The sequence below is a fragment of the Callionymus lyra genome, chromosome 6 (assembly GCF_982586985.1).
Source record: "Callionymus lyra chromosome 6, fCalLyr1.hap1.1, whole genome shotgun sequence".
In the NCBI taxonomy this organism is placed as follows: Eukaryota; Metazoa; Chordata; class Actinopteri; order Syngnathiformes; family Callionymidae; genus Callionymus; species Callionymus lyra.
Genome location: NC_141823.1, coordinates 856359 through 882330, shown reverse-complemented (window position 1 = coordinate 882330; position 25972 = coordinate 856359). Strand labels below are relative to the sequence as shown.

The 25972-nt window shown below is 47.7% G+C and overlaps 1 protein-coding gene across 1 annotated transcript; it reads left to right on the top strand.

Moving 5' to 3' along the window:
* Nucleotides 1-25840, top strand: ahctf1 (AT-hook containing transcription factor 1). Its single transcript, XM_087793046.1, has 39 exons — nucleotides 1-179; nucleotides 1161-1286; nucleotides 3767-3917; nucleotides 4001-4103; nucleotides 5177-5357; nucleotides 5418-5625; nucleotides 6574-6690; nucleotides 6753-6837; nucleotides 6897-7047; nucleotides 8093-8225; nucleotides 8351-8532; nucleotides 8595-8656; nucleotides 8728-8856; nucleotides 9893-9983; nucleotides 10047-10136; nucleotides 10194-10334; nucleotides 10848-10952; nucleotides 11016-11112; nucleotides 11168-11291; nucleotides 11348-11404; nucleotides 11849-11995; nucleotides 12062-12252; nucleotides 12312-12456; nucleotides 13508-13639; nucleotides 14138-14285; nucleotides 15050-15200; nucleotides 15261-15314; nucleotides 15378-15522; nucleotides 15580-15795; nucleotides 16162-16696; nucleotides 16749-16841; nucleotides 17192-17258; nucleotides 17837-18035; nucleotides 18145-20262; nucleotides 23176-23395; nucleotides 23456-23608; nucleotides 23670-23752; nucleotides 24400-24464; nucleotides 25348-25840. Exons 2-39 carry the CDS (start codon nucleotides 1166-1168, stop codon nucleotides 25538-25540), a joined length of 7383 nt encoding a protein of 2460 aa, XP_087649172.1. The 5' UTR covers nucleotides 1-179; nucleotides 1161-1165; the 3' UTR covers nucleotides 25541-25840.
* The last annotated feature ends 132 nt before the right edge of the window (nucleotides 25841-25972 follow it).

Here is a 25972-nt window from a genome sequence, read left to right as displayed (position 1 = left end):
TAGAAATGGCGCCCTGTGAGAGCTGAAGACGTTAGCCTCAACGTTGACCACTGGAGCCGGACTCACCGCAGCACGAGCCGGACCGAGGAGCTCACAGGAGGTCCACGCGCACCACACGGACCCGAGGGAGGGACTCGAGGGAAGGAAGCGTCGGTGGTTGAGGAGGCAGCGACAGACAGGTCAGTTAGCTGCAGCAGCTAGCAACAGTTAGCAGCAGCACGTTGTTGCCTCAGACTCGTTCAAAACCGTCTCTGACAGTCCGAGCCTGAGGTGAGGATCCAGAACATCTCACGCACTCCTGTGAGGGGTCACGGAAACCTGGTCAGGCACGTGACCCTGAACTGCCAGGTGACCCAGAAACACAGAGAAGGTGTTCATCTCGTCACGCAGTGGAAACTAGTAGACCTTAGTCCTGTGTGTGTGTGTGTGTGTGTGTGTGTGTGTGTGTGTGTGTGTGTGTGTGTGTGTGTGTGTGTGTGTGTGTGTGTGTGTGTGTGTGTGTGTGTGTGTGTGTGTGTGTGTGTGTGTGTGTGTGTGTGTGTGTGTGTGTGTGTGTGTGTGTGTGTGTGTGTGTAGACGAGCTAGACTGAAAATGGTTGTTATCTGGTTACAAACACTTGATAGAAGTTCTTGATCCTCTGGTCAACATCGTTGTTGACGTTCTCTCAAACTCCACTTCCTGTCTATGATGTCAAACACTTGTTTATTTACCTGTAGACGTGGTGAAGGTGTTGAAACGACTTGTTTCAGGACTTTCTTTAGTTTGTAACCTTCCTTGAAATTCCATCTGAACATCGACTCGTGATGTTTTAACTCTGGAACTTCTTTCTGGAGACTTTGTTTACCAGGATCTTTTAAACGCACACGACTGAATCGACCAGCGTTTCGTAGAAGAAACGTTGTTTGTGGGCTGTCAAAGCGCTTTGTGACCCTGGTCTAGAAAGGCGCTATATAAATAGAGATTATTATTCTTATTATTGTCTTCATAGTGACGACACATGTTGTTCTTTGATTCCTGGCCAGCTCAGCTAGAGTTCGAAGAGTCTGATGTTGTTGAAGTCTGGCTGACGACTGCTTCACAAGTGTTTGGACAGAAAGAGCTCATTGTGGCAGCAGCTGGACCCGAGAGTGACGGTGTTGATGTGTCATGTGACGTTCAGGGAGGATGCAGGAGCTGACGGCCAGAGTGACCAGCAGTCTGCTGCCGTTCCCTGCTGTGACGCTGGAGGCTCTGGTAGAAGATGAGATCAGTCTGTGCTCCGAGCTGCACGGACACTTCACTGTCGGTGAGTTCAACTACTTCTGCTTATGATTCTTTAAAACTTATCACATTTTCTTCAAACATTTATTTCTGAAGTTTTTCAGATCGTATTTTTTTTTCATTTAATCCTCCCTTCATTTACCACGTTCACTTGAGCTTCTGGTCATCGGGTCAAAACAGACCAGAGTCCAGGGACTTAAAAAAACCCTTTGAAGGAATATTAACAGATTTATTGAGTTTTCTGTCTCGGTCCTCAGGATCATCTTTCCATCTGTGATCGACACCGTTTGAAAGTTAGTTAGTAAACTGTTTAACCGTGTTATGACTAAAGTGTTCATCATTGATGCCTGAAGTGTGTGCAGCTTGACGTCACTCACACGGATCTCTGAGCTGTCAGCCTTTATTCAACCAGTTTTAAACTTCTTCAGGGGTCTCAACCTCCTCCATCTAACCCTGTTCTCTGTATATCTCACAACAACTTTATGTTTCACTACATCCATGAAGCTTCTCTTTGTTCTTCCTCTAGAGCAGGGGTCGGGAACCTATGGCTTGCGAGCCAGGTGTGGCTCTTTTGGTGATTGCATCTGTTGCATCTGTTGCGAGTAGATCGCGTGATTTAATAAAATATGATATAAGAAAATAGTAAAGAGAGCTCTGATTGGCTGCTGTGCATGTCAATCAAATGGTTATTGTGCCGATTGGTTGAAAATTTGATTGACATGCACAGCAGCCAATCAGAGCTCCTGCCTCTTCCACTGAACGCACGGAAAAGATCATATGAATCGAGAATAAAAAGAGCAAAACGTGCGACAGTCATTTTACGCAATTCAGAAAAACGATATAGAATTATAAGCTTGTTTTTTTAAATAATATATCGAACAAAATAATGCGCGTTTGATCGCTTCAGGTTCTTCTCTACGAGAGTCACAGAAACATGACGTCAGGTCCATCAAAGTTAAGCTGCAGGTTTCAATGAAAGCGCAACAAATGCTGGTTTTCCTTTTGTGATCGAGTCCTTAAAACACACTTGCATTAATACACCATCACATGATGACTATTTGTAAATGACCTTTATCTCACGAATATAATAAGAATACGCAGAAACACAAACACATTAAACAGGTGCAGGTGAGACACATTCTAATGAAGTCAGAGACGATCAGACAAAGCGATGATGATGTGAAGTTACTGATGAACAGTTTTATTCTCGTTAAACTTCATCTGAAATTTAATTAATCCACTTGTGTGATTCATATCAGACATGTTTAAAATTAACAAATATAAACTGTTAGTTTGAATTCATGTTTTCATTTGTTTTTGTTTTTTCATGATCACAGAAATGGAGAAATTTTAGTCTTGTGCTTCATTTAAATATGATGGACATATTGAAATGGAGGCATGGAAAGGGATGAACCCGTCTGAATTCTTTGTTGATTTTGATGAACAAAGGAAAGGGGCTTGAATTCGTGTCAAGCACAGATTCTTACATCTGAATATTATTTATATGGCTCTCTGAGTCAAAAAGGTTCCCGACCCCTGATCTAGAGTCTAGACCTCCTGACACTTCCAACCCCAGCATCTTCTACCAACATACTCACTATCTCTGTACATGATCTCTTTTTTTCTGACCTTATCTCCAGAACATCCAACATGTTCCTTTGATCGACTCATTCCTGATCCATCTTGGTCCCAAAGAGAACCTGAACATCTTCATCTACCTCCAGCTCTGCTTCTTTTTCCTCACCGTCTCTAGACCATAGATCATGGCTGGTCTCACCACTGTCTTGTAGATCTTTCATTCTGTCTGATACTCTTTTATCACACAAGACACTTTTCTCCACACATTCCACCAGCTTGAACACGTTTCTTCACCTCTTTTCCACGATCTCCATGCTCTGGACTGTTGACCCTAAATACTTTAAATCCACCTTCATCTCCCTGTAGCCTCATGGTTCCTCTTGGGTTCCTCTCATTCACACACATGTATTCCGTCCTTCTGCGACTCACCTTCATTCCTCTCCTTACTAGAGCATATCTCCACCTGCTCTCACCACAGATCACAATGTCATCTGCAAACATCATCGTCCATGGAGATTCCTGTCTCACCTCATCTGTCAGTCTGTCCGTCACCACCTCTCTCTGCACCTGTCTTAAGCTTCTTCCACATCTACAAAGACGATGCAGCTCCAGGGTTAAAACGACTCTTTATTTTGGATCGAGTCAGATTCCAACGATGAATTTGAACGAAAACAACAATGTTTGTTATTGTTGACTTTCATCCAGTGTCTGCCAGTGTTTTTCTTTTTTTTTAGAAAAATACAAAACTGTTGTCGTGCAGCCGTAGTCCAGATAAACTATTTTCTAATGAACACGATAGACGTCGTGACACTAAATGTATCTGATGGATGATGAGTTCCTGTCACCTTAGAGTTCTGGACCACCTGTCCTGACCATCAGGATTGTTGAGTAGTTCTCTGCTGTCACTGATGCTAACGTGCTGTTCAGGGCGCAGTGGTCTGGCCTGGCTGTCCCGTGGCCCCCATCTGGAGGTGGTTCACGCCATGACGGCAGAGCGCCTGTCGGCGTACCGCTTCAGCACCGGAGGAAACCACCCCCCCATCGTGCTGGCGGCTCGAGACTTCAGCTGGCTCAAGAGGTTTGGACTTGTCTCTAAAGATGATCCAGATTTTTGGTTTAACTTGAGAATGGAAGTCATCGACTCGTCACGCGTGTCTGCAGGTCCGGGCTGCTGGTGGGCCTGGAGGAGGTGGAGGGCAGCGTGCTCTGCCTTTATGACCTGGGACTGTCCAGGGTGGTCAAGGCTGTAGTCATTCCCGGCCGAGTAAGTTCCTCTCCTCACCCACGTCACCCTCTCCTCACCCACGTCACCCTCTCCTCACCCACGTCACCCTCTCCTCACCCACGTCACCCTCTCCCACGTCATCCTCTCCTCTCCCACGTCACCCTCTCCTCACCCACGTCACCCTCTCCCACGTCATCCTCTCCTCTCCCACGTCACCCTCTCCTCACCCACGTCACCCTCTCCCACGTCATCCTCTCCTCACCCAAGTCACCCTCTCCTCACCCACGTCACCCTCTCCCACGTCATCCTCTCCTCACCCAAGTCACCCTCTCCTCACCCACGTCACCCTCTCCTCACCCACGTCATCCTCTCCTCACCCACGTCACCCTCTCCTCACCCACGTCATCCTCTCCTCACCCACGTCACCCTCTCCTCACCCACGTCACCCTCTCCTCACCCACGTCATCCTCTCCTCACCCACGTCACCCTCTCCTCACCCACGTCATCCTCTCCTCACCCAAGTCATCCTCTCCTCACCCACGTCACCCTCTCCCACGTCATCCTCTCCTCACCCAAGTCATCCTCTCCTCACCCACGTCACCCTCTCCTCACCCACGTCATCCTCTCCTCACCCACGTCACCCTCTCCTCACCCACGTCATCCTCTCCTCACCCACGTCACCCTCTCCTCACCCACGTCATCCTCTCCTCACCCACGTCACCCTCTCCTCACCCACGTCACCCTCTCCTCACCCACGTCACCCTCTCCTCACCCACGTCACCCTCTCCTCACCCACGTCACCCTCTCCTCACCCACGTCACCCTCTCCTCACCCACGTCACCCTCTCCTCACCCACGTCATCCTCTCCTCACCCACGTCATCCTCTCCTCACCCACGTCATCCTCTCCTCACCCACGTCACCCTCTCCTCACCCACGTCACCCTCTCCTCACCCACGTCATCCTCTCCTCACCCACGTCATCCTCTCCTCACCCACGTCACCCTCTCCTCACCCACGTCACCCTCTCCTCACCCACGTCATCCTCTCCTCACCCACGTCATCCATCCAAGAAGCAGGACGTCGGTGTAACGTTTGCGTTGTTCTCCCTGAAGATCACGGCCATCGAGCCTCTGGTGAGCTATGGCGGCGCCAGCGCGTCGACTCAGCACCTCCACCAGAGCCTGCGCTGGTTCTTCGGGATCGCCGCCGTGGTGACAGACCTGGGTCACGTCCTGCTGGTGGATCTGTGTTTGGACGACTTGTCGTGCAGCCAGAGTGAACTGAAGGCTGCAGGTGAGAGGTTCCTTCAGCGACAGTGGAGACGTGTGGGACTGAAGCCCATGTCCTCCCCAGACCTGCAGGTGGTGATCAAGACTCCTGCTGAAATCCCCAAGTTGCGGGAGGTGAGCCGCCGACTGGGCCGACACCTGTGCCTGCAGCTGAACGCGCCCGGCGGGGTCAGTGTCACGGCGCTGCAGTACATCTCCAGAACCAACCAGCTGTGCGTGGGGTTCTCAGACGGTCACCTCCAGCTGTGGAACGTGAAGACGCTGAAGAAGGAGTGAGTGTCGACGTCCAGTGGATTCTCTTGGTTCAGTAGTTGGTGTCGATTCATCCCAGTCTTGGATGATTTAGTTTGGAAACTTTTTTTAATTAACTTTATATTTTTTATATTAAAAAGGTCACATTTAAACCTTTTTTTAAATTGGTATTCTTTTTTCGATAATTCAAAAATACTTTTCTCAAATTCAATATTTTTAAATAAATGTTTTAATATTGTCACCAGACATGACCAGCAGCTACTTGATCATTCAGCCAATCATGCGAAGCAACTGAACACTGTTCTGACCAATCACAGCAGACTTTTCAGTCATCTGCTGGGATTGGATAAGCATGGAGGTTTGTCACTGCCCGTCAATGGTCTCCACCTCCAAGGGACTTCTTGTATAAACAGAGGACATTAATACAGCTGGAGGAGTGAAGCCATTATTACGTCACTATGGACTGCTCTGAAAATTCAATGTTATTTCAAGTGTCTTATCATAACATTAGCTCTTAAACATGGAGAGATTTAAGATGAGTCTTAAACATGGAGAGATTTAAGATGAGTCTTAAACATAGTGTGAGTTGATGTGAGTTTAAGGATGGTAACTAGAAGGTTGATACGTTTGGATTAGATCTTAAATGTATGTTGGTGCTAGAACATGTAAGGCTTTATAGGTTAAGAGAAGGATTTTAAATTGTATCTAAACTGAAGTCAATGTAACGACAGCACAGGAGAAATGTCTTAGTTTATGTGTGAGCTGAGCTGCAGAGTTGAGAAGGAACTGAAGGTTCTGAGAGACCATCCTGACCGAAGAGAGTCACAATAATGGTTAAAAATAATCTTGTTTGTCCAGATGTCAGAGCAACTTTATAAAGTAAGTGTGAAACATGATGAGGAGTTACTGCACCTTGAAATCATGGATGGCTCCAGGAAGAAAGACTTGACCTTCCGTGTCTGTCGTAGGTTCCACTCCATGCTGGACGGTGGCTGTGTGCCGGTCCACGCCTTCACCTTCCAGGAGCCCGAGAACGACCCCCGGAACTGCTGCTACCTCTGGGTGGTCCAGTCGTCTCAGGATCTGTGAGTTCACTGACGCTGGTGTGAAAGTGTCTCGACCCTTGACCCCAGACATGTGTCCACAGCAAAGGCGACGTGGTCAGCCTGCACCTGCTGCAGCTGGCCTTCAGCGAGAGGAAGTGTCTGTCTTCAGGGAAGATCCTGTACGAGGTGAGTCGCCTTCAGTCTGGATGTCAAGGCCGACCGTGGCTGAGGCCTGTGTCCTGCAGGGTCTGGAGTACTGCGAGGAGCGCTACAGTCAGGATCTAGGAGGGAGGTCTTCTCCTCGGGGGACGCAGACCACCGACACTCGCCTGCTCGGCTGCCAGACCATCGAGAAGTTCCGTCCACATCCAGACCGGGACGACAGCATGAGTGACGGTGAGAGGAAATGAGTTTAAACGAGTGTTTCAGTCGCATCATGAGTTAACGCTTCACACGCTTAATATTGTGGAAGGATTTTAAGCTTTGAATCCTTTGTAATATATATTTATATTAAAGTCATTTGTATATTGTTAACGGGGCTGAAGGCTGTATCTCTATCCAGATATTAACATCACAAAAGCATGTGTCGCTCCACGTGAAGGAGACTCTCTCACACACATCACGACGTCAACATGAGGACACACACCCTTGTACTGATTCAGTTGCAAAGAGGAAGTCTTGTCGGAGCAGATCTATGTAAGAATGAACCAGAGTTTAGTCCTGTGTGGCAGAGGTTCTGTCGTTCCAGCTGAAGAGAAGTCGTTCATACTTTCATGTTCCTTCATGAGTCGACGTATGACTTTGTTAAGACATGATCACTAAAGTTCCACCACATCTGAAGTCAAAGGATTGGTATCATCCACACACTAGGAATGTCCTTCGGTACAGTTGTGTAACCTTGAACATTACTCTTGAGGACTTTCAAATATTGTTTCACTAGATGTAATAAAATATACATTTACTTACTAAAACTACTTCATTCATTTGAGTTTATGATCATGTTTGTTACTGATTATACAAATAAAGCAGTGACTTCTACATCCTTGTATTAAAATATTGGTTTTTCACTTAAATCGGTATCAAGATGTATTTGTCTTTATCGTTCAGCTCTACTTGAGGAGTTGAAGTTATTTCTACATGACTTTTGATATTCTTACCATTTTATGGGAAAAATTACATTTCCAAATGAATTTTCTTTTTATTTGTAGCCTTTTAATCAAATTAGTTCTGTCCTTCCTTTACACGTTATGTTTAAATTGATTTAGAAAATATTGAAAATTTTAGATTCAATCATTTAATAAAAACAAACTAAACTTATCAACATCAACAAGGGTCAACATATGTTGAATTCAATCAATCAATATTCTGATGACACTGATGTACTTTCATAAACGATGGTTCAGAGACGATCGTTCACTGATCGATGAATCTTGTCCCACAGTCTCGTCGCCCGACACCAGTGTCTCAGTCTTCGTGTGGCAGGTCAAGGCGTACGGCCAGGGGACCCCCAGCACCCACATCGGGCTGTTCGACATCAACCGCTGGTACCATGCTCAGATGCCCGACTCGTTAAGGTGCAGAGGAGTTTGAACTGGTTTTAAGATGTTCTTTGACATGTCCTTCTTGGTTCGGAAACTTCATGATGATGTTAATGAAAACGTTCTGAGCTCCGTCCAGCAACTCTTGTCATCTCTGTCAGAACCGGACAGTCTCTGCAGAACTGCCCATACTTTGCTGTCTGGAATCTGGACCCAGTGCTGCAGATGGTGTCTCCACAAGAGGTTCTGGACGTCCTGGTCCATGACCGCAGCCTCAGCCGGGCTCTGCCCCTGACCTGCCCCCCCCCCGAGCAGTACTTCAACCCCACCTCCTACAACTTCGGTCGGTCTCGGACTCGAGTGAAGATCGGTGAGCCGTTGATCTCATCGTCTCGTCTCTTTCAGACGCCACTTGTCTGCTGTACACTGGACTCGTGCACCTGACCTGCTCCGGCCATCAGAAGGAGGCAAGTTCTGACCCGTGAAGATGTCGAGCTCGTGTCTCGTGGTTTAAGTGAGTTCTTTCTTCCACGCTCAGACCCTGAGCTTCCTGAAGAAGGCAACCCCGTGCACCAGTGACAACATCTCCAACATCTACTCGCGCTGCCTCGTGTCTGGGCTGCTTTCAACCCGTCTGACAGAGTCTCACAACTCCAGCTTGTCCCAGGTATATGCACGCACACACTCGCGCACGCACTCGCGCACACACTCGCGCACACACTTGCACGCACTCGCGCACACACTTGCACTCGCGCACACACTTGCACTCGCGCACACACTTGCACTCGCGCACACACTTGCACTCGCGCACACACTTGCACTCGCGCACACACTTGCACTCGCGCACACACTTGCACTCGCGCACACACTTGCACTCGCGCACACACTTGCACTCGTGCACTCACGCGCGCGCACACACTTGCATGCGCGCACACACTTGCACTCGCGCACACACTTGCACTCGCGCACACACTTGCACTCGCGCACACACTTGCACTCGCGCACACACTTGCACTCGCGCACACACTTGCACTCGTGCACTCACGCGCGCGCACACACTTGCATGCGCGCACACACTTGCACTCGCGCACACACTTGCACTCGCGCACACACTTGCACTCGCGCACACACTTGCACTCGCGCACACACTTGCACTCGCACACACTTGCACTCGCACACACTTGCACTCGCACACACTCACGCGCACACACTCACGCGCACGCTGTGAATTTGTTGGAACAACAAAATGCCAGATGGTGACCTACCTGCTGGGCCATAAATGAGTCTGTTTCTCCATCATGATGGCTTTAGTGTGATGAGGTAGTAGCAAGAGTGATCTCTCATAGTGGATCTAAAACATGAAATCACAAATGTCACAGAAATTCTGGACTTCATCAGCTTCACTGCAGTCTGTTTGTAGCAGTAGCTCACGCTAACGCACCTTCATCATGGTCCGTGAACTCAGTATTACTGCGACACTTTGACACGGGCGTCGATGAACTCACAGATCCTAAGACGACACGCGGCCAACATGAAGTGAAACCTGCAACAAACACACAAACATTATGATTGTGTTGTTTTTATTGAACATGACTTCAAGTTAGACACATGATTCTTTAAAGACCATTTCGACCTCATGTCTGAATGTCTTCTATATCCCTCTGGCTGTTACTGAATGAGTGAAACTCTACTGGTGTCTTCAGGAGGAGCAGCTGGACGCCATCTTGTCCACCGCAGTAGAAACCAGCTCTCTGCGGCTCATCACTGGATGCATCAAGCAGTGGACTGCCGAGGGTGAGATGCCTGGTTCCTTCTAAACCTGGACCTCTGGAAACATGTCTTTTTGCTGCTGTGCAGAAGAACCTGGCTCTGCTCTCAACCTCCGCTACATCCTGGACTGGGCTTGGAACAAGGTGGTGCAAACCAAAGATGAACTGGACAACATTTGTAAGACTCTGTTAGACGCGTGAACATGAGTTTGCTCTGATGCTGCTCCTCCTCCAGGTTCTCCGCTCTTCAACTGCTCGTCCAACTTCATCGACCCGCTGACGCTGCAGCTGCTGCAGCACAGTCAGCGCCTGCTGGGAAACCTCAGCTCCATCTTCCACTGCCTCCTCACTGAAGCCCAGGAGCTCACACAGAACGGTGCGTGACCTTTATATGACCTCTGACACCGTCCTGAGGTTGACTGTTCATACACTCGGAGCAGATGTGGGAGTGATGAGCACAGGGTTCTGATGATCTCTCAAGTCGTATAATAACTTCAATTAAATCCTCAAAAGTCTTAAGAATTAAAATTAACATTTTTCTAAAATTCTCCCTTAAAGTGTGTAAATGATATTTTATTAAATTTAGGTTGAGTTGGACTTGAATTTAGTTTTAGATGGTATTTAAAGGTATTTAATGATCCTGGTATAAGACATTTTGGCGCGACAGCCACCATAGTTTCATACAGTGACGTTTTTAGCATTTCTCCTGAACTTTGACTTTATTTTTTACGAGTTCATAGAAATGTATTTACAATTTCACTGACATTTTCTGGAGGAACTCTGAAGCGACGGTTGTAAAGAGTTCATCTTGTAGAAGCAACTATTCATGAGAATCCTGCTCCTTCTGTGGAGGTGCTGTTAGTAGACTCTCCCTCCTGCTGCTCTGCAGGTCTGCACGGCCTGATGAACAAGAACATGGTGTCCAGCCTGATATCCCAGTACGCTCAAGTGGTCCTCTGGTTCTGTCGGGTGGGCCTCCTGCCCGAGGGCTCAGGTACGCGGCTCACACCTGCACCACACGTCTGTGGTGGTTTCAGCGTTTCTCTCCCTCGTCCAGACGACGACGGCCTCCAGCTGCCACGCCCGGTCTACTCTCACGCCACCATCAAGGCCAACTACACGGCGTACAGGGAGGAGCTGAGCTGGCTCGCCAAGTGAGTGTTGCTGCGACGCCGTCGGTCGAGTGTGAACTGAGCACATGTGTCGCAGGGGAGGCGGGTGTGTCGACTGTCTGATGATCGACGGGCTGGTGAGCCAGTGTGGCCAACGCCTCACCGACCTGTGGACGCGAGATGAAGGGGGCACTGGCCAGTACCCCCCACCCAGCCTTCATGTAGGTCCCTCACACCGTCACAGCTGCAGGTTTATTAACTCTGGTTTGGTCCCCAGGCCCTGCTGGACGTTTACCTGCTGGACGACATCAAAGAAGACGTCAAACACGCCATAGTATCCTCCCGACTGAGACGTTACTGAGAAACGTCCTGTTGTAGGAGTAGAAGGACGGAGTGGTCCTGTTGTTGTGAAACTATTCTGTAGTCGCGGCTCGCTGAGTGAAGTCCTCTATCTTTATTTACAAGAAGAACAAACGCAGGCTCGGAAGATCTTCTGCTGTCATCCATCATTTCCTCTGTGTTTGATCTACTGACTCCTTCAGGAAACATCTGAAGACACTTTTATTTGTGCTTTTCCCTGATTTTCTGGAACTCGTGTGTTTGTCTTCTGTGTCTTGAACTTTAACGATCAAAACCAATACACGTTTAAAAAAAAGCTACAGATTTAAAAACTCTTGAAGTGCTTTGTGACGCTGGTCCTTGAAGACGTTTTACAAATGACTATTTCTTACTTGCTGTGAAACAATCGTGCTGCACAAGCCTTGACTGCTGTCCTCAGGTGATCTACCTGCTGCTGGACGTCATGTATTCTTCACCCAACAAGGAAGAAGCCTCGGTCGAGTCTTTCCCTCCTGCCTTCGCCATCCCCACCGGGCTGGTGAAACTGGTTCAGGGCTTCTGGCTGTTGGACCACCACGACCACCAGGTTGAGTCTCACCGGTTCCACCGTGGATCTTCTAGATCCTCCTGCTGATGCTGCTCTCTGTCCCAGGCTGCCTTGGAGGTGCTCCTGCATCCTGCTGTCGCACAGAGTCAGTTTGAGTGGCAGCACGAGCGAGTCCTGCAGGTGCTCATGTGTCAGGGTCACCACTTGATGGCGCTGCGGTACCTGCAGTCGGCCAAACCCTCCATCACCACCAGCCCGCAGGCCAAACTGTGTCTGTCTGTGCTGCTCCACAACAAGTAAGAACCCAGAACCCCGTTGGCATGCGAGCTCTTCTGTTGAACACCGTCTCTGTCAGCTGCCTGATCGAAGCCTGGTCGCTGCTGCGGCAGCACCAGAACCACCTGGACACGGCCGAGCTGCTGGGCTTCTTCTTCGAGAGCTGCCAGGAGCTCGGCTTCATCAAGGATCTGCTCAAACTGCCGCTGGACATGACGGAGCAGGTGAGCGTCATTAGTGAGACCTTCAGCTTCAATGTAGGATAGATTAGATTAGATTAGATAAATGAAGTACAATCAGAAATAATGTTCATCCTTGTTTTAGGCAAACACTGACGGCTGCCGAATTAATGGAACGGTGTTATTTATCGGATACTATGCAAAGAAAAAAAGTACAATTAATTGAACTATAAATGGGTTTTTAAGGTCAACACTGCAGGATGTTCCACTGATCACAGAAGTAATGTCTTGATTTTAACATTTTAAAAACGTAATCTTGATACAATCCATCGGTAAATGCAATAAAATGCCTCAGTAGACAAGCTTTTATAACATTTCAAAATGCTTAAATAAACGAGTGGCGTCCCTTCCAAAAACAGAACAGTCTTGAAGGCTTCAGTACAAGTTTACCAAACAACTCGACACAAGGAGTAAATGTTTAATAACAGTCTCATCAATTATAGCAGGTTGACATGGGACTCATTTCATATTTGATTGATGCTCTTTGACTCACTGACCTAAAGCTGTCATGCTGGTCACATGACGGAGTAAATGTGTGAATGGCTGTCAAAAGCACTACTGAATTTCCCCTCGCGGGACTAATAAGGGATTCTAAAAAAAAAATAAAAAAAATAAATGACCTTCAAAGGACACCAGAAGATGAAGCCACAACTGTTGGGTTTGCTCATGTGATCAAATGTGTTGGTGGGTAATGGGTATAAATTACTGGGTATTAAAGACGCGTGTTATAAGGGAACAGAAACTCCACTGACTCCTGGTTCAATCCCGCATCCAATTCAAAGTCCTCATCTTCACATTCATTCATCCACAATCTCGCCCAATATCTCTGCGAACTCCTACATGTCCAATCTCCCTCCCTAAGACCCTCCTCCATAAACACGTCTGTCCCCTTGAGTGCCTCTTAATAAATGTATCTTTATTATTAGAAACATGATTGTGTTCATCTTCTGCTTGAGAGCAGCTGGTCGTGACCTTCTCTCTGTCCTGACCGAGGTCTGGCATCTGAAGAAGCCTCACCTTCTTTCTTTGTGTCCAGGAATATCTGGAGAAGTTCCTCAAGACCACCAGAGGTCTGCCTAACAGGGAGCTGCTGATGGTCCATTACCTCCAGCAGGCCAACTACATCCCAGCTCTGCAGCTCAACCAGACCCTGAAGACGCACCTGCTGGTAAGTTCTTCTGTCGTCCAGAGGAAAATAACAACAACAATACAATAAGTAGCGCAGACAACAATGAACTGATCAAACCCACAAATTAACCCAAAAGTGAAATGAATGCTGTTAAAAAGTTGTTTTTCTCATTATTTCTGATCTTCCAAGGCAGAACAAACGCTTGTCGTCACGAATACAACGAAAAATAAATGATACAAAACAACAACAAGGCATGTTACATGAATATTACACATCGTGCCGAAGCATTTATTTAGTTTTTGATCATCATTCCACTTCCCCCAGTGTTGTGCCTTCATTCTCAGGTGAAATTTCAATTTTTCCACGAGAAACATCCTCCACTGATGGTCCCACACTGTCTCCAACAAAGTTGTGCTTTGCTTGTTTCAATATTTTTACCTGTGTTCATTTGTTAATTGAAGTGATTACGGTTCAGTTATAGTGTTTCATGTTCAAGATCTCCTATAGAAGCTGCTGTAAATCATTGTTCCCCTGCAGGCCGAGAGAGACCCCAAGCTGAAGGAGCGAGCCGTCACCAGAGACTCCATCATGCATCTGTACGGCAAAGTTCTCCCTCGGGCCCAACTCAAGCTGGCCATGGAGCGAACCAAGCCGTACCAGAACCCTCACTCCTCCCACAAAGAAGGTACGAGCGCTCGTGTGAGGAAACGATGTCACGAAGTCGATTCATGTCGTGGTAAACGACGGTTCACATCAGAAACATTTAGAGTATAGAGTCCAGAGAGCAGTGACTATATCCTGCAGACGGTGTCATTCATCGTTGTAATTTAGGTTCATTCAAACACTTCTCCAACCGAGAGATACAATAGTTCAGTCTGTGACTTGAACGTCAACGTTTACTACTTTTCGCTCGTGTAACCGAAGCTACATTTATGATCTCTGACCCATCTTTCTATGGCAGTTACGCTACATGACCACTAGAGGGTTCAAACGCCTCCGAATCCCATGACATCAAACCTCACCCACGTTATGGACCAATCACTGGACATCATTTATAGAATCTTTCTAATTATGATGCAGATTTAAACCTTTAATTCTGTTTTAAAAACCTTGAGTCATTGCTGTCAAAGTCTCAAAACTTTGTTGACAAAACTCTCCAGTCTGAGTTCGTCATCACATGACCAAAACACAAACGAATGTGGAGGTTTGAAGCTCATCCTGAACATTGAACTTTTGACAACCTGTGTTTTTTTTGTTTTTAAAACACTTTAACGACGTGTAAGCAAACGTTTAGAAAAAAATATATACATCTGTATCAAAATGTCTCTGATTTAAAACTGTAACTGTTTGTTCAGTAGACTTTGACTCTCATTTCAAACCATGTCAAGTCATGCTAGACTGAGGAGTTTTCAACCAGACCTTCCTCTCACGCGACCGTCTCTGCCTCAGTGACTCGACCGCAGCCGCTCTCCACGGTCACCAAGCGATCCTCCAGCCAGAGTGTGACGTCCAGAGCCGGCTTCATCAACAACGTACTGACCAAGATCGAGGAGCTGTGGCTGGGCAGGACCAGCTCCACTCAGGCCTCACCAGTGCGCAGGTGAGTCCCGTCGGAGTCCAGCCACGGCCAGGACAGCGACTGTAACTCTTTGTCCTTCAGTCCAGAACCTTTCCTGGGAACACCCATCCCTGTGAGCTCCAAGCGTAAATCCAGGTACGATGAGGCTGGTGGTGTTAACGGCAGCTCTTGGTGTTGAAGCTCCTGTGGTCTCCATAGATTCCTTGGGCTGGTGTTCCATCCCTCCTGCCAGAGTCCTCCACCTTCTCAGGTTCCCCGCAGTCCTCTGGTCAGTTGGACTTCTTCCAAAAGTGTCAGCAAAGCACCTGAGTTCAGGCTGCTGCAGACGCCTCAGGTGGTGAAGGTGAGCTGGAACATCTGGTGGCTTGCACGTGGTGGACTCACGATCTTCTTTCCTCAGAGAGCACGAGCTCTGGTGGCTGCAGGTCCAGGGTTCACAGGCTTCACCCCTCAATCCATCCTGCGCAGCAGCCTGAGGCCCACACCGGTGGCCTCGCCGTCGGCGTCGCCCGGACGCTCCGTCACGCCTCCACTGCGGCGCAAAGACAACAGGATCACGTTCATCGAGCAGACGTCCACTCCAGAGTCGGACAAGGTCCCAGCCTGGACCAACGGGGTGAGAACAAGAACTCTGTCTCTCGGTCTCTATGGAAGTATGAGAATCAGCATTTCATTAAGTTCATTCAAATCAAAATGAATGAATTTCTCTAAAAATATACAAATAAATATATTATATAATAGTGAAGGCATGAAGTTGGAAGCCTTGTTTTTTTCAATTATTGTAATGCGACACTAAATAATTAAATGTGACTATTTTAAATGAAATGTACAAATAACACGTACTTACTTTCAATAGAAACAAATTCAACATTTCAATATTCAAAATACCTTTTAATGCAAATGATTAAAAAATTCAATGTTTCAACAAATCTTCAATACAAGAGGAATACCATTCGTGTAACGTCGTGCTGCTTCTCTCCAGCAGGAGGCAGCAGAGAGTGAGATCCACATGCTGACCAGAGGCTCCCTCAAAGCTCTACGCAAGACCTGGTCTGCTGTGGAGGCAGAGGAGACGCCTCCTGCTAACTGTGTCCCACCACCAGGTGGCGCTCCTCTTGCTCGCCCGTCGGTGCACGAGGCAGCAGAGGAAGCTCAGCACACGCTGGTGCCGGCGAGGATCAGCCTGAGCCTGGACAACAGCTACATGTCGGCACGATCGGACGACACCACGCTGGAGTTCTACGATGTGGCGCCGCCTGCAGTCCAGGATGATGAAGGTCAAAGGTCACCGGAGGAGGAGGAGGAGGAGGACGGCGACGATGTGGTGGTTGTCGCCTTCAAAGAGAAGGACCAGGTGACGCCCCCTGCAGAAGAGCTCCCTCTGCTGGCGGCTGAGGAGGAGATGAAGGACGAGGAGTTGGAGATCTTTGTTGAACGAGAACTTGACCTCGACGACGAGCCGGAGAACCAACAAGAAGACGAGTCCAGTGCAGAGGAGGAGTCCCCCAGTGTCCAAGGTGAGTTCCCTGTTCTGAGTCGAGTCCACGTCACTGAACCCTGTCTCCCCAGAGCGTGACGCGGTCGCTGAAGACGTACCTGAGGAAGTGGGCGGAGCCACAGGAGTCCCACAAGCACCCGAAGAAGAACTGCAGCAGACCTTAGGTACCAGACCTGCTCCTCTCACCACCGTCTGCTCGGTTCAGTTCCACGTCGTGATTGATTAATTTCACGTGCACAGGCTGCAGTTAAAAGATCAATTAAAAACTGACTACACAAGGAGGCAAACATAAAAACCAACACATGCATGTTATTTTATGTATGTGAACACGTGTCACAATGTATGTGAACATATTCCACTGCACTCACTCACTCACTCACTCACTCACTCACTCACTCACTCACTCACTCACTCACTCACTCACTCACTCACTCACTCACTCACTCACTCACTCACTCACTCACAAACAACAACATTTCCTCTCAGTCACTGCATGTTGTCGTTTTCTCCTCAGATCTGAGTGACTTCGTGGAGCGACATCTGTTCGGTGGCGACGTCTCTCCTCCGCTCACCTTCAGCAGGTGTGTGTTCACGTGTCTGGACCTTCAGGAGCTTTTTCTCTTTCTGACGCAACTCTTGATGTCAAGAAACAATTAATTTCTGGTTGAGTTGCTGCCAGTTACATCTGACCCTCCTCTGACCCTCATCTGACCCTCATCTGACCCTCCTCTGACCCTCCTCTGACCCTCCCCTACCCTCATCTGACCCTCATCTGACCCTCCTCTGACCCTCCTCTGACCCTCCTCTGACGCTCATCTCACCCTCATCTGACCCTCATCTGACCCTCATCTGACCCTCATCTGACCCTCATCTGACCCTCCTCTGACCCTCCTCTGACCCTCCTCTGACCCTCATCTGACCCTCATCTGACCCTCCTCTGACCCTCCTCTGACCCTCCTCTGACCCTCCTCTGACCCTCATCTGACCCTCATCTGACCCTCCTCTGACCCTCATCTGATCCAGTGCTAGAATCTAATCTTAAGTCAGGGAACTGGGGGCTCAGACTCGGGTGGGAGGAGAGCATGGGACAGACCCAACTATATCCTTGTTACTTGAACATTAGTCGGTAGAATAAAAACCATCCTTCCCTCATTCTAAGATCCTATGATGCTGCTGCTGACGAAGGAGAAGAAGACTCTGGCAGCGACGTGGAGGTCATCAAAGAGGTCCAGGGTTATGGAGGAGCGCAGACCTTCCAATCGGGGCCCATGTTTGGTCCACAAGACCAGGAGATCTTCATCCCCAGCGTGTCGGAGGACGAAGAGTTTTCCCTGGTTCCTCAGGGAGCAGAAATCAAGGTACGAGTTCTTCTGATCCATCGAGGAGGAAGAGAAATGTTCAGTGACGACTTTATTTATCTTTTCCACGTTTTCTTTCACAATGATGACTCACTCTGCTGGTCCACAGGTGGTCGGGGAGGAGATGGGAGGCGAGGTGGTCATGGTGAGACTGGACGCAGACGAGGAGGAGCCGGAGTCATCCTACATGGACATGAACCCCCCCACGACTCTCCTGGTCCCTCTGGAGCTGGTGGACGAGGAGGCAGACTTCGACAGGCTCCCTGACCTCCAGCCAGCTGAGGACCACCACAGCAGCTTCTCTCTGGTGCTGGACATGGACGAAGGCGGCGTTACAGAGAAGGAGAATCATCGGCTGCAGTTGGTGGAAAGGACTGGAACAGAGCTCCAGATTCAACCTCTGGAGTTGAGTCAGATGGAGGTTGACGCACCCCTCGAGGGTCAGATGTTGTTGACTACAGATCCTGAGCCTGATGATGGACCAACAGAAGTGAAAGGAGTCACCTTCACTGTAGACACAAACACATGGGTGGTGGAGCCTGAGGAGGTGGAGCCTTCACATGATGTTGTTGTGGAACCTTCTGCTGAAGAGGTGGAACCTACACCTGATGTTGTCGTGGAACCTTCTGCCGAAGAGGTGGAACCTACACCTGATGTTGTCGTGGAACCTTCTGCCGAAGAGGTGGAACCTACACTTGATGTTGTCGTGGAACCTTCTGCTGAAGATGTGGAACCTACACCTGATGTTGTCGTGGAACCTTCTGCTGAAGAGGTGGAACCTACACCTGATGTTGTCGTGGAACCTTCTGCCGAAGAGGTGGAACCTACACCTGATGTTGTCGTGGAACCTTCTGCTGAAGAGGTGGAACCTTCACATGATGTTGTCGTGGAACCTTCTGCTGAAGAGGTGGAATCTTCACATGATGTTGTCGTGGAACCTTCTGCTGAAGAGGTGGAACCTACACCTGATGTTGTCGTGAAACCTTCTGCTGAAGAGGTGGAACCTTCACATGATGTTGTCGTGGAACCTTCTGCTGAAGAGGTGGAATCTTCACATGATGTTGTCGTGGAACCTTCTGCTGAAGAGGTGGAACCTACACCTGATGTGGAAGACTTTTCACCCAAGCAAGTTGCCCTGTCTCCTGAGGAGATGGAATCTTTGTCCACTGTTGTGGTAGAACCCTCACCCCTAGCGGAGGAGGAACCTTCACCTCTAGCGGAGGAGGAACCTTCACCCCTAGCCGAGGAGGAACCCTCACCCCTAGCCGAGGAGGAACCCTCACCCCTAGCCGAGGAGGAACCTTCACCCCTAGCCGAGGTGGAACCCTCACCCCTAGCCGAGGTGGAACCCTCACCCCTAGCCGAGGAGGAACCTTCACCCCTAGCGGAGGTGGAACCCTCACCCCTAGCCGATGTGGAACCCTCACCCCTAGCCGATGTGGAACCTTCACCCCTAGCGGAGGTGGAACCCTCACCCCTAGCCGACGTTGAACCCTCACCCCTAGCCGACGTTGAACCCTCCAGATTGTCACCTGTACAGGACAATAAAAGGCTTCAGGATCTAACCAGGACAAGAAGGAAAACTGAAGAAGCTTCAGAGGGAAGTCATGACGGACAGCAGGTCCCAGACACCCCCACATCTCTTAGGAAGAAGAAAACTCCTTTGACTCCTACGAGGAGAACCACCAGAGCCAAATCTGTCACTTTCGTCTCTCCAGTCCCAGAGGAAGCTGAAGGGCCGGATGAGAAGGTGAGAGAAGCTCCTCCCTCGCCTGCTCGCACGCCGAGGAAGACGAGGAAGACCACGGACGCCAAAGTTGTTAGTCCAAGCCGAAGAAGCACACGCATCGCTGGAGCTGCCACTCATCGCGCTGAAGATCAGGAGGCCACAGAGAGCGACTCTGCTGTTAGTGTCGCATCCACAGCATCTTCGACCAGGACCAGGACCAGCAGAACCACTCATAGTGGCACAGATGAGGAGTCTGCGTCCTCCTGGGATGTTCCTCAGCCAGAAGCCTCAAAGCCCGCCACCCCTCGGAGGTCCAGCAGAAAGGTCCTCGAGAGCAGTGACAGGGCCGGTGTTCAGCGCAGCACCAGGAAGACCAGAACTAGAGTCTGGGAGCCAGCACTGCTGGAGGAGGATGAAGAGTCTGAACCAGAGCCGACCCACAGCCCGGGCAGGAGGTCCCAGCAGACCAGTCGCAACACACTGACCATCCAACCCCAGGTGAGTCACACTTTCTGCTTCAACATTCAATTAACGATACGATATACAGTGATAGTATACATGTGTAGTATTGTCCAGTACTTGACTCTGGTGTTGTGATAGTGTAGTAACAAGTATACATGTGTAGTATTGTCCATTACTTGACTCTGGTGTTGTGATAGTGTAGTAACAAGTATACATGTGTAGTATTGTCCAGTACTTGACTCTGGTGTTGTGATAGTGTAGTAACAAGTATATATGTGTAGTATTGTCCATTACTTGACTCTGGTGTTGTGATAGTGTAGTAACAAGTATACATGTGTAGTATTGTCCAGTACTTGACTCTGGTGTTGTGATAGTGTAGTAACAAGTATATATGTGTAGTATTGTCCAGTACTTGACTCTGGTGTTGTGATAGTGTAGTAACAAGTATACATGTGTAGTATTGTCCAGTACTTGACTCTGGTGTTGTGATAGTGTAGTAACAAGTATACATGTGTAGTATTGTCCAGTACTTGACTCTGGTGTTGTGATAGTGTAGTAACAAGTATATATGTGTAGTATTGTCCAGTACTTGACTCTGGTGTTGTGATAGTGTAGTAACAAGTATATATGTGTAGTATTGTCCAGTACTTGACTCTGGTGTTGTGATAGTGTAGTAACAAGTATATATGTGTAGTATTGTCCAGTACTTGACTCTGGTGTTGTGATAGTGTAGTAACAAGTATACATGTGTAGTATTGTCCAGTACTTGACTCTGGTGTTGTGATAGTGTAGTAACAAGTATATATGTGTAGTATTGTCCAGTACTTGACTCTGGTGTTGTGATAGTGTAGTAACAAGTATATATTTGTAATATTGTTCAGTACTTGACTCTGGTGTTGTGATAGTGTAGTAACAAGTATATATGTGTAGAATTGTTCAGTACTTGACTCTGGTGTGTAGTGTGTATAGCGCTTTTGGTTCTTGAAGGAGTCAGTAGATCATCAAACACAGATGTTTCTCAAAGGAGTCAGTAGATCATCAAGCGCAAAGAGAGAGAAGATTGTTCCAAAGCTTAGGCGCAACAGTCTGAAAAGATTTCTCTCCTCTGGTCCTGAACCGTGTGCGTGGAACCATAAGTAGATTCTGATCCACAGACCTCAGAGCCCGAGCTGGGGTGTAAGTCGGGATCAGATCATGAAGGTCTGACCATGAATAGATCTGAAAGTAAGAACCAGAATTTTTAAGTTGATCCTGAAAGAAACTGGAAGCCAGTGAAGAGTTTGAAGGAGAAATGTGAGTTCTTCTACTAGAGCGGCTCAGAGTTCTGAATCAACTGCAGACGAGACGATCCTTCTTGTTAAGACATGAAAACAAACTGTTACAATAGTCCAGACGAGAAGAAACAAACTCATGGATTATAAGATCCAGATCATGTTCCGACAACATTTTCCTAAGTTTAGAGATTTTTCTCTGTTGAAGGAAACAGTTTCTGGTCAGTTTTCTTCAGTGTTGAACAAGAGACATGTCTTTATCAAATACAACACCCAGGTTTCTCAGGCTCAGTTTGACAGACTGACATAAGTCACTCAAGTACTGACTCAACCCTGGAATCTTATCATCAACAATCACCAGTGTTTCAGTTTTGTCCACATTTAGCTGAAGAGTGTTTTCACTCATTGTTTGATTTCTAGCAACAATTGACTAAGTTCAGCCTCTGGAGCTCAGTTGGATCAACAGAGCAGTAGAGCTGGATGTCATCAGCAAAAATGTGATAAGAAACATCAGGAAATCTCTGAATGATTTTACCGAGGGGAATCAAGTACAGCAAAAACAATAAAGGACCAAGAACAGAACCTTGAGGGACTCCACACAACAGATCTGCCGATTCAGACCTCATTTGATTGACAGATACACTAAAACTGCGCCCAGAAAGGTAAGATGAGAACCATTCTAACACAGACCCAGACAGTCTTCATCCCTCAGTCTTCTTAGCAGGATCTGGTTCAACTGTGTCAAAGGCTGAGGACAGATCCAAGAGAACCAGAACATCATGATGTCACTGGACACTTTCAATAAAGCTGTAGATGTTTATGGAAGCCAGACTGAAACTTCTCATGGATGTCGCTCTGATCCAGGAACAGCTGCTCAGACACCACCTTCTCCAAGATCTTGGACAAGAAAGGGAGCTTAGAAATAGGCCTGAAATTACTGAGGTCAGTTGGGTCTAAGCCTGTTTTTTTGAGCAGAGGCTCCACAATGGTTTAAATGCATTAAAAACCCCTGTGGAAAGGGAGAGGTTCACCATATTGGTAACCCAGGGGCCAATTACATCAAATACTTTGATAAAAAGCCTACAAGGAAGGACGTCATCTGAGCAAGAGGAGGGTTTCATCTTGTTCACTAGTGATGAAATATCACCCAAAGATACAGCAGTGAAGGAGGACCAAGAGGAGGAGAGGGGCTCAGAGACAGTAGGGGTTCCAAACAAAGGGGGAGAGATTTTCTCTTTGATCAATTTAATTTTGTCAGTAAAAACCTCAACAATGCATTGATGTCAGCTTCACAGAAGACAGGCATAGTAACAAGTATATTTGTGTAGTATTGTCCAGTACTTGACTCTGGTGTTGTGATAGTGTAGTAACAAGTATATATGTGTAGTATTGTCCAGTACTTGACTCTGGTGTTGTGATAGTGTAGTAACAAGTATATATGTGTAGTATTGTCCAGTACTTGACTCTGGTGTTGTGATAGTGTAGTAACAAGTATATATATGTGTGTGTGTATGTATATGTATATGTATATATATACATATATATGTATATATATATATACATGTGTGTATATATATATATATATATATATATATATATATATATATATATACGTATATAGACACACACACACACACACTCGCTCGTCCTCTCACTCGCACACACATCTTGTCCTCAGAGCGCCAGGAAGACCAGAGCGTCCAGCAGTGAGAAAACCGGTGCAGGTGTGGACCAGTCCGAACCTCCAGACAGCAGCACCAGGCGACCCACCAGAACCAAACTGTGGGAGCAGTCCAAGGAGGACCTGCTGTTACTAGAGCCTCCCCTAGACGTGGACTCTGACACCGTGGTGGCCGACGCACTCGTCAAGAGGATCCAGGACGAGGAGAAACAGGAAGGTTGGTTGTCCAGTCACATGGTCCACGACAGCAACGCTTCTGACCATGTTCCGGTCTCAGGAGGAGCCGTTTTCAGGAGGGCAGTCAGAACCAGGAGTTCCAAGTCTACGTCCGAGGACGTGAAAGAGATCCAAATTCCAGAACCTGAGGAGGACCAGTCCAGCCCGGACGAGACCTCCTACATATTCTCTCCGTCACGGAAGAGAACCCGAGGTAGATGTTGTCCTCTGACCACCTGACTCTTCTGTCCACCTGCTCCTCACCCTCCTCTCAGCCAGCAGATCCAAGTCTCCCGGAACGGCTTCGGCTCGGGTCACCCGGCCCAGAGGCAGAACCGCGAAGGAAGTAGCCCTGCAGGTGAGACTAGATGTTGTAGACCTTCTCGTTCAGTCTTCAGGTGTGAAAGAACATCAGTGTCGTCAGAACTTTTACGGTCGACCGTCAGTCTGGTGTTGATGTTTCAGCTCAAACCTCATTGGTTCAACTGTGGTCGAAACCAAAACCTGCACCGGCTCTTTGAGGACCGGGTTGAAGACCCTGGTCTAGAGCATCCTTTAGATGTTCAGTGTCTTCTTGGACGAAGACGACTGAGCTTTATTTAACCTTTCATTTAAATATTCAAATGTTTTTAATGCATCGTGTGATATTTAAATGAACATGTATTTGTTTTGAATCTATGAAGACGAGGTTCTCATCCTCCCAGACCAGTCCAATGGAGCCCAGAGCCACGGACTAGAACCTGATCCACGTTCTTTCAAACGTTCCTCACGATGATGGACTCGCTGGAGCTCCTGCGTCACGTGATCTTCTGAAGGTTTGATCGGTGGCTCTGAGCTCTGCTGGTCTGGTCTGGAGACTCTTATAGTTCTATTGATTTAAAGGATATTGATTTGTTATTGTCATCAAACGTTTGATCCAATCTTCTGATGACACCGACGTCTGTCGCCATGACGACGACCACCGTTCAACTACGACCTTCGACCTTCTAATCACTTCCTCCTCAGGACGAGGACGACCTGGACCAGGAGGTTCTCCCCGAGCGTCGGACCTCCAGCAGACGGACCGGCAGGTGAGTGACCAGTGCTAGTTAAGTTGGTTAAGATGAAGGAGTTGATTGACAGATTAAATAAAGAGGTTTTATTCAAAGAAGGTAAAAACACCAGATTAGCAACAAACGTGTTTAAATGTCTCGACAAAAAATGTTGTGAAAGATTTGACTTTTTGTTTTTAAATCATTTGAATTTCACTGGATCTGTTTTTCAACTAGTTTGAACCAGTTGATCCTGATCTAAGTTTTACCTTACCTTACCTGATCTGTGACGTCATCGTTGATTAACTTTAAGTTTATTTAACTCACAACAACAAACACTGTTGTCAGAGGGTGAAGTTCACCAGTTACTAGTTACTCTTACTGACCAGTGACTAACTAAGTGACTAGAGTAACTAGTTACTAAAGAAACTTAGTAACAGTTAATAGTGATTTCTAGAGTTACTAGATACTTAGTAACAGTTACTAGTCATTTTAGTAACGAGTTACTCTTACTGACCAGTGACTAACTAAGTGACTAGAGTAACTAGTTACTAAAGAAACTTAGTAACAGTTAATAGTGATTTCTAGAGTTACTAGATACTTAGTAACAGTTACTAGTCATTTTAGTAACTAGTTACTCTTACTGACCAGTGACTAACTAAGTGACTAGAGTAACTAGTTACTAAAGAAACTTAGTAACAGTTAATAGTGATTTCTAGAGTTACTAGATACTTAGTAACAGTTACTAGTCATTTCTAGAGTTACTAGTTGCTAAAATGACTAGTAGCTGTTACTAGAGTAACTGGTTACTCATCAGAACCTACTCTAGAAGTGACTCGTCACTGTAACTAAGTGACAAAAGTAACTAGTTATTCTAGTAACTTACTCACGAACATGAACTCTGACCTCTCGTGGTCCTCAGGTCCACTGTGGTCCCGCATCCGTCCAGCGTGGTGGAGGCGGTCCTGGTGTCGCCGCCTCAGACTCCGGCGGCGCCGCGGGTCCAGAAGCGAGCGAAGGAGGCGGAGTCACCGGCGCGCGGCGTCAGCCTGAGACGCAAACGTACGGTGGAGACGCTGCTGCCGCGACCCGTGACCCGCAGGAAGAAGCTCTAGGTCTGAGGTGATCCTGGACCCAGACCCGGGTCTGCAGAGACTCGTGTTGGACTTGATTCTTATGATTCTTTTAACGTTTCTGAGACGTGGTCGCGCTCGTCCACTCGTTCTTTCTAAATAAATAAATGAATGTCATGATGGTCTGACTCGCTGGAGACCGGACCTGCAGGACCTGCAGGACCTGTAGGACCTGTAGGACCTGTAGGACCTGCAGGACCTGCAGAACGTGCAGAACCTGCAGTAGAACCTTATTTTTGATGATCTTTGATAAACTGACGATTAAACTGATCGTTCAATCCATGTTGAGGTCTCACTCTGGCTCGGGAACGTCTCGGGCTCGGTGCAGGTTCTCCTGAGAAGACGAACCAGAACCTGATCCGGTTCTTCAATAATTCATGGAGTCGACTCGTGTGCACAACCGTCTGCATTATT